This window comes from Sinocyclocheilus anshuiensis, unplaced genomic scaffold (assembly GCF_001515605.1).
Source record: "Sinocyclocheilus anshuiensis isolate Anshui unplaced genomic scaffold, SAMN03320099.WGS_v1.1 scaffold659, whole genome shotgun sequence".
Taxonomy (NCBI): domain Eukaryota; kingdom Metazoa; phylum Chordata; class Actinopteri; order Cypriniformes; family Cyprinidae; genus Sinocyclocheilus; species Sinocyclocheilus anshuiensis.
The window spans coordinates 816894-832870 of record NW_015549698.1 but is presented as its reverse complement, the minus strand read 5'-3'; the positions used below and the strand labels follow the sequence as shown (position 1 = coordinate 832870).

At 38.5% G+C, this 15977-nt stretch overlaps 1 protein-coding gene across 1 annotated transcript in view; it reads right to left on the bottom strand.

Moving 5' to 3' along the window:
• Positions 1–582: 582 nt before the first annotated feature.
• LOC107660530 (ankyrin repeat domain-containing protein 6-like) overlaps positions 583–15977 on the bottom strand; it is a 30304-nt gene continuing 14909 nt past the window's right edge. The window contains exons 3-16 of the mRNA XM_016449855.1: positions 13325–13423; positions 11267–11365; positions 10581–10679; positions 9964–10062; positions 8196–8294; positions 8004–8102; positions 7211–7288; positions 6612–6710; positions 5172–5279; positions 4822–4992; positions 4489–4641; positions 3941–4054; positions 3065–3357; positions 583–2074 (exon numbers count right to left, since the gene is read on the bottom strand). Coding sequence (XP_016305341.1) covers positions 1600–2074; positions 3065–3357; positions 3941–4054; positions 4489–4641; positions 4822–4992; positions 5172–5279; positions 6612–6710; positions 7211–7288; positions 8004–8102; positions 8196–8294; positions 9964–10062; positions 10581–10679; positions 11267–11365; positions 13325–13423 — 2085 coding nt within the window. The 3' untranslated portion in view covers positions 583–1599. The remainder of the gene's footprint in view (positions 2075–3064; positions 3358–3940; positions 4055–4488; positions 4642–4821; positions 4993–5171; positions 5280–6611; positions 6711–7210; positions 7289–8003; positions 8103–8195; positions 8295–9963; positions 10063–10580; positions 10680–11266; positions 11366–13324; positions 13424–15977) is intronic.

Here is a 15977-nt window from a genome sequence, read left to right as displayed (position 1 = left end):
TTGATCATTTCAACAATACTTAAAACAATCTACACATTATAGATCAGTCTTCGTGGAGCAGTGTGAGGTTAAGTGTTGTTCAAGCTCACAGCGCTGAAAGAATAACCAGCATCGGTGTAGAGTAGGGCTTGTTGTTTGTCATTTCTCCGATCACAAATGCAGACATGGATTTATGTTTACGCGGCACGATACGCAACGCAAAATGTAAAAAGACAGTATAAGTCATTATAATCCGTAATTATGTCCCCACTGGATGCAACAAATGCCTTGTTTATAATGAGTTTTAATGTTTTTGTCTCGTCGCTCCGGCCGGACACGGCATCAACAGTATGGTGAGGGGCGTAACATTTCCGTCTCACGCTTGAGGTATTCGGCCAATCACAACGCACTGGATAGCTGGCCAATCAGAGCACACCTCGCTTTTTCAGACCGATGAGCTTTGTAAAAATCGACGCGTTTCAAAAAGGCGGGGCATAGAGGAGAAACAATAATGTAGAGTATGTGGAAAATAATGTGTTTTTTGAACCTTAAACCGCATAAACACATTTCATTACACCAAATAATGTTCTTTTTAGCAATGTCATATGACCCCTTTAAAAATTAACATAAAATGACATTCGTGTTTGATTGGATGGTGAAAAGTGGGCCTTTCATACCAGATCACAGCTAGAGTTCAGTGATTTTAACCTCTACACAACACCAGCCTCAAAACATAGAAAGGGACCGAGTTTTTTGCTGCCCATGCATTCTGAATGTTTTTAAAGTAATTATTAAAAACTGTTAAATTAGATGACTTGCCTACCTAATGAAACATTCACACATGCAAATCTGTTACAAACACTTATTTCATCGTGTGTTCTTATACGTTCCCTACAAACTACATCAAAATCCTCAATGAAACATCACAGGTTAAGACATTTCATTTTGTGCAATAAAGACCATATACAAAGACATAATACTTGCTTATATCATGGATTTTGTTACTTTTATTTGTCAGTCTTCACTGGTTTTATATGATCTGGCAAACCTCCAAAGTAGTGGCAAAATTTAGACACTTTCAGCAAATTTGAGTACTAGTACTGGAATAAATGTGTTCATGCCTTATACTTAATTAAGAATGCACATTTAAATGATACAGTCAAGTTTTTGTCCTTTTACAATAAAACAGACTTAGCTTTGTAGTGCATTATCAAAGAGAAGCTTGAACAGATATTTGGCAGTGACAGTAAGTAACCAACGTAAGCACGCAAACGCACACACAAATTCTTGAACAGGGCTCTGACAGCATGTACATAAAGTGCATTCTTGTGTTACTCTGGCGGCAACAAGCCTCAGCAGACAGTTTCTGCTAACAGTGCTAAGAATGCGACTGCCCTCCATTATGAATTGTGTGATGGCAAAGGAAATCAAACTTGTGTAGCTTGAAGTGTTTGGGTTAAAGTACTTGCAAAGAGAATGTTTCGGCTCTAAATCTGTTTAGGTGCTACTTCTCCTGACGCTTGCTGCTGCAGTGTTATCTTCATGTGTTAGCTGCTCTATTGACCTTCACTCATCCATCCGGACGTTACAGTGTCTGCTACACCAGTGTTATCTTCTGTACTAGCTCTGCTCCTGCTTGTTAGTCCTCAGCAGTCGGAGTTCATCCTCAAGGTAGCTTATTCTGTCCAGCAGAGCGGCTCTGTCGGCCTGGGCTCTCTGGTTGGCCTGCCAGCGTGCTTCTTCAATCTTGCGTTCATACCAGCGCTCCATCTGCAGAGTCACTGCCTCGAAAAAGTACTGCGTAACCTCCAGCGTGTGCATGTTTTCCCGCTTCTGGGCGAAGGAAGCCTCGGCGGTGTGCGTCAAACTCGTCATAGTTTGAGCGTTGTGTTTGGTCTTTGCTCTTTGTTGGGTGCGTCTTTTGAGGTTCCTGTGCTCGCAGCACTGATCGGGGACAGGTCTCGGCTCCAGAGGCTCATCTTGCGCTCGGTGAGGGTCACTACAGGCCCGGGATCGTTGCTTAGGTCGGACTATACAAGGAGACTGGGGTGCAGATTGATTCTGTGCTGACTGCTTATCTGAAAAGACAGAACAGCTTCAGAAGGTTTGCAGCATGCACACTGACACAAGCACCAGATGCAATTGATAAGTAACAATAATCTTAATACCATGGACTTATATGGATAATATATATTCATATATATACAGTATCTCACAGAAGTGAGTACACCCCTATATTTTGTAAATATTTTATTATATCTTTTCATGTAATTTACACTGTTATACAAGCTGTACACTCACTACTTTACATTGTAGCAAAGTGTCATTTCTTCAGTGTTGTCACATGAAAAGATATAATAAAATTTACAAAAATGTGAGGGGTGTACTCACTTCTGTGAGATACTGTATATATATGTATAAAGAAAGAATTTACAGGGTATCTGCAGGATTTTTAAAATAAAATGTAAGATTTTTTAAGACCTGCACAAATAAAACTGTATGAGCGGGGTAGGGCAATGTCTATGGTATCATATTAAACCATAAAATGACTACAAAAAACATGAAAACACGATTTGCAGTTCAAATACAGGTTTTCACAAATAGAAAGAGTTTTGTAAAGTGACAAACCTCACATTTCAGCCTTTATAATATTTTTAAGAAATAAAGGAAAGGAATGCATCAAAAGTATAAAGAATTATTCTGTTTCTCAGCGGCTCTGGTGGCAGAGGATGAATTTGCATTTTCAATAAGCCCGTCTGCTGTTTTTTTTTCTTTTCTTTTCGTTTTCTCAGAAAAAAAAGCTAATGTGCCTTCAAAAATCTAAAAAATGTACACAGTATGATGTGTGTGTACTTTAAATTAAATTAATTCTGCTAAACTAGTTAAACGATATTTTGTTCCTTATTCACTTGTTAATGCCCAAATTTCATTTCAACATTTGCAACAGTTTGTTATATATACACGTGTACAATAAAAATGCCATGAAAATATTCTTATTCATGAAATAAATGATTTTGTCTGCTATATCCCTCCATATGTGCATAAAGATGTTGCGTTTTGTATATTTTACTTCTAATAACCGTACATAACATATATGTGACCCTGGACCACAAAACCAGTCATAAGGGCCATCGTGCTCGCTGCTACAGCCTCTCGTCCATCTTTGGCCTCTGGTTGGTTTGTTGATGGAGAGGAGCAGGCTTCGGCACCAGATGTGTCCGGTACAGCTGTGTGGGAACGGGGTTTACAATCTGAAAGCGTGTCGGTGAGGGACGAGGAGCGCCTTAACTTAGTGTTGCAGCGATCGCCAGAGTGACGCGTTTCCAAACTTTGGATCTTCGAAAGGCACCAGTTCTTGAGATCGTTGACCACTGACACCTGCTTACAGAAATCCAAAGATTAGCCCATGCCCACTAAAAACCAGATATGTGACCCTGGACCACAAAACCAGTCATAAGGGTCCATTTTTTGAAATTGAGATTTATGCATGCTGAATAAATAAGCTTCCACTGATGTGTGGTTTGTTATGATAGGACAATATTTGGCCGAGACACAACTATTTGAAAATCTGGAATCTGAGGGTGCAAAAAAATCTAAATATTGAGAAAATCTCCTTTAAAGTTGTCAAAATGAAGTTCTTAGCAATGCATATTACTAATCAAAACTGAAGTTTTGATATATTTACAGTAGGAAATTTACAAAATATCTTCATGGAACATGATCTTTACTTAATATCCTAATGATTTTTGGCATAAAAGAAAAATCAATAATTTTGACCCATACAATGTTTTGTTGGCTATTGCTACAAATATACCCCAGCGACTTAAGACTGCTTTTGTGCTCCAGGGTCACATATTATTCCTTTTACATCTAGAGAAAAAAGCAATCTGTTTCTCATGCATGTAAAACAGGGTTTATGCCAATACGATTATCTGCATGAACATTTATTGGTGAATATTACCTGTCTTTTTTCTCCTTCCAAGCGTTCTTGTATGGCTCGCTTGTCGATGCGATGTAAACACTCAATCCTCTCAGCAGACACTCTCTCTAAAGTGATCTTATCTAGAGCTCTGATCTGAAATAGCAAACACACATAACAGTCAATCACAAAAAAACAAAAACAGCACAACTTATGTACATAAAACCATTTAATGAAATGTTCACTAAATGTTCAAACAGATAGGTGCAAGCAGCATAAGGATTGGCTATTAGCTATTGAAATTATGGGCAGCTGAATTTAAATCGATTATTGGCTTTGGTTGAATTTTCCCTTTTGTATATACAGCAGGCCGAGTAGTCAATACATAGGCTACACCCGAAAAGTTAGCTAGTTCAAATCTGGGAAATGTTTTGACAAATCAAAAGGGACCCTAGATGAGCATGTTTTATGTGAATTGGACCAGCGGCCTTGAAAAGGTAAACCCTTTGTGAGGACACCTGGATTATTATATTCAGATGAAGCTCAGACACTTATGCTGGCAGGCCTGGTGAAGTCTAGGCTGTATGCACCTGATGTTTGTTCTTGCGCTCCATTTGGCCCATCTTGCGGTTCATGAGCTCCTGTACAGTGTGAATCTCTGACTGCATCTCCTCTTTAGTGGCCACGAGCTGATTCTCCAGTTTGTTAATGAGAGGTTCACATCTGCAGCCATTCAATGGGGCCTTTAATGGAAATAACACATATACATGAGTCAATAATACATTTAAAGGTTTCTAATAGGTTCTATTTATCAAATTACTTTTAATTTTTTTCTGTCATTTTTAACCTTTGACATTGATTTTGAACGGAATGCTAATTGAGAAATAAATCAGTTTAATCTGAAGGTGAGACGGGTTCCTCGCCTGCATGATCTTGCCGTCTTTGCCTCTGTAGAGAGTATAGAGCTGGAACGCTTTGTAGTTATGAGGAGGAGGAGGAAGAAGAGGAAGAGCTGATGAACTCTCCGTTTTACTCTTCTTCTTCTGATCACTGTGTTTATTTTGTCTTCGAATGAGGGCATCTGATGGCGACAGCTGCAAAAAACACACAGCACACAATCCATAAGAGCTCTCAGACTTGTTAGGAGTTTATTCACATGCAAATTCCTATCACTACTGCAATATAAACCCAGGACTCTGCACTCAGCATATAATAGAATTCCCATATTATACCCAGCTCGCTCCCTAAACTAGAAAATACATGCATGACGAACCCTCTCTTTGACTTTCTTCTCACTGTTTCTGTTTGCACGTGCCTCTGTGTCATTCCGGCGGAGAGAACCGTCACTGCCATGCGTGTCATTCGCAGGAGATACACTGTCCTGCACAAACACAAGACTAAAGTCACATTATTGACAAAGACCAGCAGAATCTATAGAGCGAGTGGATTTAAGCAGGATGAAATGTGTTATGCAGAACTGAGAGTACTACTCGTTTATTGTTAGCCACATGTTTTCTTACATATTGTACATCCGAGAGTAATGCCTTATTGAAAAAGAAATAACGATGTTGAGATGTGAGTGAGACATCTGATGTTTTCACCATTTTGATTAAAGATTATAAGGTTAAACAAAATTATAAAAAAGAATTGCATACATGGATGAATTGTTCATAAGATCTATAACATACTTTTTTTTTTTATCAAGTAGTATTTTTATTTCTTGTCAGCTTTATTAAATCCACAAAATGCAGGAATGTGTACAACTCAGACATTTGTATGGAAGCACGTTTCCGCCACTGAATAAAAAATAAAAGAGGTAATTGCGACTTTTTATCTCACAATTCTGACTTTTTTTAATATATTTTAATTTCGTTTTAAGAAATAACGTCAGAATTGCGTGATATAAACTCGCAATTGCGAGACATAAAGTCACAATTGTGAGAAATAAAGTCAGAACTGCGAAATATATAAACTCACAATTGCGAGTTAAAAAGTCATAATTGAGAGATATAAACTCACAATTCTGAGAACATATCAGTCTTTTTTCCCGCCTCAAAATTGGACTTTAACTCACAATTGCGAGTTTATATCTCACAATTCTGTGGAAAAAAAGTCACAATTGCGAGAAAAAAAGTCAGAATTGTGAGATAAAAAGTCGCAATTACCTTTTTCAGTGGCGGAAACGGGCTTCCATATATTTGTCACAGTTCAGGCAAAAACAAAAACGTTCCCTTCCTGGACTTAATATGTTACCACATGTTACAATCATGTTTGTATTTAATAATTATCTGAAATAATGTATCATGTATGATTTTTTAATCTCTAGTTTTATTTGTCAAGTCTGTACTATGGTGTATAGTATTCACTTCATAAACATTTTCAAACTAGTAACACTGGCTGTTACTAAAGTACTAAACTATGTTGAAAGGAAGTAGTTCTACACACAAGACTTGAAGAATGAAAGCCTAAAAGTGTCTTGAGATAGACGCAGTGACTACGGTACAATCAGATTGAAAATGTTATTTCACATCTGATGGGTCATATTACTGTGGGAGTATGAATGTTCAATAATTAACCCGCCTGCCATTAATCATTGCTTACATAACATTTAGCGACAGCATGTTTGAACTTCATCTGCCTCTCGTACAGATGCTCATCTGGTTCTGATTGTGTCTGAGAGAGAGAGAGAAGGAGAGTAGGTTTGCTCCTTTACCTTTCTCGGCAGCATCTCCTCACGTGGGACTGACTGCGCTCGACCCTCAGTCTTCATCTTGTCCCTCCTCTTCCTCACAGTGCGTCCTCGAGTGAAGCTCTACAGACATTAAGTCACATGTTGCTTGTCTTGATTCTTCACTCAGCTAAATTTAAAGCTGAAGAATGTTATTTGGCGCATGTTAATGGGATAGTTAATGCAAACTGAAAATTCAGTCAACATTTACCCAACCTTATGATTTCCAAACCTTTTTTTATTTCTTTGGTGTCCTGGAGAAGAAAGTCATACAGATTTGGAATGACAAAAATTTGTAAATGATCACAGTTTTCAATTTGCATAAACTATCCCTTTCGTTCATCTGGAACATCTTTTTTGCTGCATGTATGTAGACAGAAACACCACATTTAAGATCAATTTATTATTTTTTATTTTTTGCATGTGATTTGAGTCATTTTCAAATGTGCGGTTCCAAATCTGATATTTGGTCAGTTGGTACAATTTACATGTTTTTGTTGTTAAGCATATAATAAAAATCTAAAAGAAAAAAAAATGAAGGACCTCTTCCTGTGAATGGCTCGTAAGCATGTGTGTTTTCCTACCTGTGGAGCTTTGGTGAGCAGCAGCACCACTTCAGGATTATCATTTTCACGAGCCTGATCGAGGGCCGTCTCTCCCGTCTTCACCCAATAACATACACACACAGAAGAGTCAAGTGCATACTCACACAGATAAATGGGTCATTTCTGCTACATGCCAATAGCAGCTATAAACATCCAGACAATTGAATTAACTTGCCCAGGAAGATTTAGCTAAGAATGCAACGTTCTGTTGCATTATGAATTAAACTCAGAGACATTTTGTGAAACTGTATCAATGCATCATACACTATATGGACAAAAGTATTGGGACACACCCCCTTATTTAGAACAGGCACTTCCAAAACTGTGGCAACAAAGCTGGAAACATAATTCATGCATTCAACAACTGTATTTCCATCTCTGTTGCAACAGTTTTGGAAGTGTCTAAAATGACTGTAGCCATATGTACAAGTCACTCGTGTCTGGTGAGGAGTTTTTGGCTCAATCTCTGCATTTAAAGTCACACCAGAGGTTTCTGCAGACCAGTCAAGTTCTTCCACACTGACTGAATCAATCATTTCTTTTTGAACCTTGTCTTACACAGATGCATTGTCATGTTAGAATAGAAAAGGGTCCTGTCCAAACTGTTGCTATACAATTAGAAGCACACAATTCCCATTATATGCTTAAACATTAAGATCTGTACTCGTGGAAATTACTAAAGTAGTCAAACCTGTTCATTAGAAGGGGGTGTCTCAATATTTTTGGCAATATAGTGTATCTAAGCTCATGCAATATTTCTGAAGGTGCTCACGTTGTTGTTGATGCGGCTGTCGGCCCCAGCCTCCAGTAACATGAGCACAGTCTTCCTGTGATTCAGAGCAGCTGCGATATGTAAAGCTGTGTCTCCTGCCTGAACATCGGAGGAGATTCAGAAATAGGGATGAGTCAGAAACACCTCCAGGATGGACATAATTACAGTTTTAACAATATCTCAAGTCCTTACATGATTTCTTTCAGTCACTGAGCAGATGGCACTCAGGAGCGCTCGGATCACACTTACATGGTTATATCGAGCAGACACATGCAGACACGTGTCACCTACCTAAACAAACAAGTCAACGTCATTTTATTTAAAGAGCACATTTGTTTCATGTTTTTTTAAATGACAAACACACAGAGAAAGAAAAGAGAGAGACATACAGTCAAACCAAAATTTATCCAGACACCTTCGACATGTCTCACATTATCACAGCGTATTTGCTATAGTTTAGAAAATGGTAATAAAACATGACAAGAACTCTGTCAGAACAAATTCATCTTGATAATGTCAGATAACTTTGATAGAAAGGTATGTTAAAGCAGTAAGCCCCATGAAGCCGTGGTTTACAGTGAATTTATAACAGCTAAGGGGTGTTGTCGCGTCGTGCCTAAAACCCCCTTAAGCTGTTATAAATTCACTGTAAACCACGGCTTCACGGGGCTTACTGCTTTTATAAAACGGTTATTCCATATACGTAGCAAGGTTTCACAAAATAAAACAGAGCAAATAAAGTGTAATGATATAAATAAAAACAGTATTCTTCCACCAAACAATGTAGCTCCTCAGAAACAGTTGTGGTTGCAACAAAGTGGTTGGCGAGCAACACACAGAAGTAAACAAAGGTGTGTGTTTGTAGAGTAATTTACAACAGCTTCGAACGCGGCTCAGCCAATCAGAATCAAGGACCGGAACTCTCCGCTTTATAAAATGAATTCGGTTGAATAGCTGTCAGCTGTTAAATTTAAGTACACAATTAGATAATACCAATTTAGGTCAACCAATTACCAAGCAATGCTTAATTTTGTTCAGACTGTGGTGTAAAAAGTTCAAATGGCAATTAAAGAAAAACACTTAAAGGGGTGGTTGATTGTGATTTCACTTTTTTAACATTAGTTTGTGTGTATGTTTGTTGCTGTTTGAGCATAAACAATATCTGCAAAGTTACGAAGCTGAAAGTTCAATGCAAACAGAGATATCGTCTTTTAAAATTCTGGCAGTTTAATGCCTACAAAAACGGCTGGTAGGGACTACAACAAGTTACTTCCCGGGTTCGTGACATCACAAACCCAGATAAACCCCGCCCTCGGGAAAAGGCAGCAAAGGGGGCGATGCCATGCTGCGCTGCTTTAGAGAAGAGGAAGAGAAAACTAGTTAACAACACCTTTGTTTACAATACAACCGGAGCACATGCCGCTGAGGTGAGGGGCGGGACGGTTAGACGCGCACTAGGCAGTTTAGCCAATCACAACACACTGGGCTAGCTAACCAATCAGAGCCCATCACCTATTTCTGAGGGAGGGGCTTCATACAAGCAGGAAATCATCAGCGCGTTTATCAGAGAAGGGACAGAGTGGTGAAGAATAAAGGTAAATTATGTGAAAAATAATGCATTTTTTAAAAAAACGAAGCATGTTAGACTGCACCCCATAAACACAATCAAGCCTAGAACAAAACCAGTCAACCACCCCTTTAAGCAAAACATGGTCAGGTCAAAGTGTCTGAATAATTTTCGGTCCCAAATTTGTATCAGTTTTACTGGTCGTCCTCTGTATGAAGAATTTTTGGTTATGTCACAGTTTACTTTATTTTGCTATCCTCACTTACATAAATGAACTATAGTGTCCTGCACCCACTAGTAAAAAAATATCAAAAATTCTATCTGGTCTCTGAATAATTTTTGGTTTGACTGTATGAATCAAATAGACAGAAAGAAGAGTTTGATGGTACTTACGCTGTTCTTACTGTCGGGACGAGAGCCGCCCAGCAGCAGGACTTTGGAGCTTTGAGCATGACCGTTCTGACACGCCAGATGAAGAGCCGTGTTTCCTGCCTGAGAGAGATTACATGAGCTGATCTCCTGCTCTATGCTCAACTAGAACGTTCACAGAATTATTCCACATTGCACAAAAGATCCAGATGCACTCCTGAATGCTGATTGGTCAATACAGCTGTAAAACACCTGTTGACTGCACAGCACCCATGAAGACCAAGTATTGAGTTTGCATATGAGGGCTAGAACTTTTGATGGAAGGATGCCGCTTCATGAATTAATAAAACAATAATCACACTGACATTATTTATTTTTGAATGATGCACTGATTACTTTATTATAGCTAGGCACTTGAGGCTGTGCTGTATTCTAGTCCGGACTGAAGGAGTTGCATGTGCTCCACTGCAACAAAACAAAGCTGCATGAGATGAATTATGTAAAGTTCATAAGCCAAAAGTGCCTCCAAACAACATTATGTGTGCATTATTTGTGTATTTGCACATATTTGCAGTTGTATTAAAATCAGCCAAGCATGCAAATCATTTTATGTTGAGGTTGTTTTTGGCAGTGGCTTTTACCTTGTTTTTAGCGTGAACGTTGGCTCCGGCCTTCACCAGCAGTTTGACAGACTGACTGAAGCCGTGCCACGCAGCCTCATGTAACGCCGTGTTCCCATCCTGAGAAAAACATATGAAATATAACCGCTGTAACACAGCTCTCCTTTGCGTTTGTAATGTCAAATGCTATAGATAAAGGAAACATTAAAAAAACAATGGCTGTTCATTATTTTTATACACAAATTTCATTTTTATTTTAATTTAAAAGGGTAACATTTTTTTAAATGAAATTTTGGTTTTGGATCAATTTGGTTTATAGTTATTGATATACTTATTACTTTCCTCATACATTAAAGAAAAATGTTTATATATAAATAAGGTGCTTAACTGTATGATTGATTGTATAATTGTTAAAGGCAACTGATTTCCTTCATAGTTCTGGTCTCTCATTTTACTCCACACTTTTTCACTTAAATCAGTATTTAATGTCCATTTATTTATTTATTCGGCAAGTAGCTGTGTAATAATAATGTACAGTACACTTCAAGTCATCGTCCTATCAGAATTTACTTTCCAGTAACAACCAGATGATTGTACATTATCCTTAACATATTTACATATCAGCAGTGAAAGCCTCTGTAAACAGATCATTGCAATTCCTGCAATAATAACTCTTATTCTAGCAGAAGTGAATGAGAGATATTTACCTTGTCTTGTCTATCTAGTGCACATCCTTCCTGAATTAGAGCTGAAATAACATCAGCGTTTCCCACCACAGTCGCTCTGTGTAACGCCGTCTGGTCACCCTGATAGCAAAAAAAAAAAAAATCAGAATATCAAATATCAAAAAAAAAATATATAACCCAAACATCAGTCAGTCTGTGGTGATTCTGGCTGCACAGTGTGTTGCTTATGAAGTAAGTATTACAGCACTTTAAGAGGGAGGTGTGTTACTCTCACTGGCTCCTTTGCCTTTGTGCAAAGGGAGCTCAAATTTCCTATTATAAAACAATAACCAGTCTTTCCTACAGATTTATGATTTTGGTCCATTTCAAGTTGGAAAAAAAAATGATGCTGTTATAACATGATGCACTAGATTCAGAACAGCAGTGCAGGAATCACTGTTTAAGATCAACATTTCTCTGTTTTCAATTTACTGTAGAGCACTAAAAGACTATGCTGGCATCTGTAAAATCAACAAACAAAAAATAAATAACAAAAATGGCATGGTTGCCCAACACAGACAAGGTTTATGGAAACACGTTTGAGTTTGTATTGTGGAATATCACCTGCCCTAAAGGTCGAGACACAAGGTGAACAACAAAATACCAAAAGTATCAGTTTCAAAAGACCTGTGCTGTGGTCTGTTCCTCATTTGTCTTCTGACTTGACATATAACGCATGAGTTATGGTTGTTTTATGCCTTGTCTTGAGTTACTTCAAAACTACTCCTTTTGTGTTCCATAGAATAAAGTCATATGGGATTGGAAGGACATGCGGGCGAGTAATTCGGTGACTAAACTGACTTTTTTTGGTGAATTATTTCTTTATATGTACACAGACATTTCTGACACTTTAGTTGGCTCAAATCCTATTTTTCTGGTCACACTTTATTTAAGGTCCAATTCTCACTATTAACTATGACTTTTGCCTCAGTAAGATACTAATTTGCATCTTATTAATTGTTAGTAAGGTAGTTGCTAAGTTTAGGTATTGAGTAGGATTAGGGATGTAGAATATGGTCATTATAAGTACTAATAAACAGTCAATATTTGAATAATAGGCATGCTAATAAGCAACTAGTTAATAGTGAGAATTGGTCCCTTTACTAAAGTGTTGCCTTCTTTATAGGACAATATTTGGACGAGATACAACTATTTGAAAATCTGGAATCTGAGGGTGCAAAAAAATCGAAATATTGAGAAAATGGCCTTTAAAGTTGTTCAAATGAAGTTCTTCGCAATGCATATTACTAATCAAAAATCAAGTTTTGATATATTTATGGTAGGAAATTTACAAAATATCTTAATGGAACATGATCTTTACTTAATATCCTAATGATTTTTGGCATAAAAGAAAAATCGATAATTTTGACCCATACAATGTATTTTTGGCTATTGCTACAAATATACCCCAGCGACTTGAGACTGCTTTTGTGCTCCAGGCTCACATATGTGACTCCGTTTGAACAGCACAAACCACATGGAGTCTGATCTTTTTCATTCTGATTTGTGCCACTTTCATATGTGGTCCTAAATGAGATACAGCTCTGATGTTTTGCAGTGCAACCTCAGTCTGAACAGTCAAATCAGAATTAGGTAGTCAGTGAAGGGACAGTGAGGTGTTGAACTCATAAGTATTACGGTGACAGCTCTATACAAGCAAAACATGAGGGTCGTAACGTAAATATTTAACAGTTTTGCTCTCTTTCCCCTCATTCTCGTCCTCCTGATTGCCTGTGCGCAAATTCACTGGCGTCCACGGCACATCATCTTACAAATGAATGTGTAAACACTGACTTAAGTGGCCTGTATATTTACTTCTGTATAACAGCGTACCGTCTTTGTTATCGTTCTTTTGAGGACTGTGTGAAGAGTCATATTTGATACTGGCCACATTTAAAGGAAAATGTGACTAACCAAACAAAAAGAAAAATATGAGAAAAAATTCAGACTTAGTGTGAACACCAATGTTCTCAATGATTGTGAGCAGATCTATGTGCTTTTTGCTCAAAAGTGAAAATATTGCAAACATGTTATACTCACATCATCCTGAATATCCAGTTCACACCCAGCTGCCAGAAGAATCCTTACAACGGCAATGTGGCCCTTATAGGCAGCCAAATGCAGAGGGGTTCTGCCGTTCTGTGAGCAAACAACACACACACACATACACACAAAATCAGGCACTGGGACAAACACAGGCTGAATGATCGGTGAGCCAGTGAATGTGTGTGGGACAAAACACATGACCGAACAGCAAGTGTGACTGTGATGCAAAGCTCAGAATAAACTTTGCAGATGTCTGTTATGAATCCAAATAATGTATTTGCATAGTGAGTGAGACTAAATAAAATGCAGTACATGAAATAGCCAGCAGGATAAACATCAGTGCTCTTTTCTACAGTTTTAGCCACTGACTAATCTCCCAGAGGACCAGCCTTATGCTACTTCAGCCAAGAAACCATGTCACAAAGAGAAATAATCACATAGCTGTGACTAATGTAACAGACAACACTCATGCCAGGCTGCCTATTTCACAATGTGCGTTGTGGCTGCTGTATTTATAGTGTTAATGGAACATGCATCAGTCCAGATATTAGATATAATATGATATAAATGTCCTCTCTTAGAAATCTTATGAGCAAAATGATTAAGCTGTTATATCATACGAGTCATTCCGTCTCAAATTTTTTATTTTGTTAAAAGTTTTTTCTCCAAAGTTTGCATGCCTATAACTCAAGAAGTTCTCTTGAGTTTCAACGGTATTTCTAGTTTCAACATTTGTTTTTTGACCCCTGAACGTGTGTACAATTTAACAATTTACTCTTCTTGGAGCCATATTGAGATTGCAATATCTCTGAAACTGAACCAAATAGGCCTTAAAAATGAAGATGCCAAAAGGAAAAAATCTAATAGGTCATTAAGACATCTTAAATACTACTTGAGGTACAGGCATGCAAACATTGGAGAAAAAAAATTGAAAAGGTGCTTTATGAATGGTCACCACCACCATATAATGAACAAAGATTGCTAAAATCAACAGACTTTACTAGACCAATCTAGTAAAGTCTACTAAAATCTAGTAAAGTCTGCTTTAATCTAGTAAAGTGATTAGTCAACAGAAGAGACGGACGGCAGTGCGTGAGTGTTTCGCTTAATACTTTGTTTGGAGATATGTTGTTTAAATTATTACTTGCTGCTAGGAAGGAATATTTCGTTGTCTACCTATTTCTACTTTGTATTTTCGTTGTAGTTTGTATTTTTGATTGCACTTACTGGTAATTATAATAATTGCTGTCGGCTAAGAAGGAGCCTGTGTTACTGGCATTGCTCTCTTCCTGCACTTAAGTGTGAACTGTAGTTTCGATTTGAGCAATTGCCCTGTGATACGCTATTGGCTGTGCTAATTAGAAGGCGGCCACAGCCGTTTTCACTGTAGTCTCTTAGACTGTGTATTTCTTTGATGTCTGTGCACTGACTCGGAAGCGTCAGCGGAAGCATTCAGCCCTCGTGTTCAGCCTCCTCGGGTGAAGACTGATGAGTGTAAAGACCTGCGACTTTACCGAGCAACGAAACCGGCAACGCACTTAAGTATTATTTTTGACTTCCCTTTACACACTCTCCTTTTCTGTCCTCTCTTTTCCACCTCTATCATGTGTTTCCAAAACCTTCCGGTCGTCTCTCAACAACGCTCTAACATAACACGCAGACGGCAACGTAATCTTGATAACCTGCATCCTATCTCTACATCTTCTACTGCACCTCTTTCTTTCTCTGTGGGTCTCTGGAATTGTTAGTCAGCTGTCAACACAGCTGACTTCATTTCTGCTTTTTCTTTACAAACCACACTCAGCATCTTGGGCTTGACTGAGACCTGGATTCGTCCAGAAGACTCAGCAACCCCAGCTGCTCTATCTAACAATTTCTCTTTCTCTCACACCCCCCGTCAGGTTGGCCGGGGTGGGGGCACTGGTCTGCTCATTTCTAACAATTGGAAATACTCAACCCACTCTCCCTATGCAATTATAACTCATTTGAATCTCATGAGATTACTGTAACAGCTCCTATAAAACTCCAGGTTGTGGTAATTTACCACATAATTCTAAGCACCTTCCTAGAGGAGCTGGATGGGCTGCTGTCCTCATTCCCGGAGGATGGCAGTCCACTTTTAGTCTTTGGCGACTTCAACATTCATCTGGACAAGCCTTATGCTACAGACTTCCATTCACTCCTTGCTTCATTTGATCTCAAACGCCTTACCACTACAAGCACACACAAATCAGGCAACCAACTTGACTTAATTTACACACGCAATTGTATTGCAGACAACATTTTGGTAGAACCCCTACATACCTCTGACCATTTCTTCATTACATTTAAACTACATTTTGCTACTTGTGTGCCACCAACCCCTATACCGGTTACTTTTAGACGAAACCTACGCTCCCTTTCACCCTCCCATCTTTCCTCTGTAGTATCCTCCTCTCTTCCCTCACCCACCCATTTCTCATCTCTGGATGTAAATGCAGCAACTGACACTTTATGCTCTACATTAACCTCTTGTCTAGATGATATTTATCCTCTCTCCTCCAGGCCAGCACGGGCTGCCCCCTCGAACCCCTGATTATCCGATGTTCTTCGTGAGCATCGGACCAAACTCAGGGCAGCAGAGAGAAAATGGCGCAAATCAAAAGAT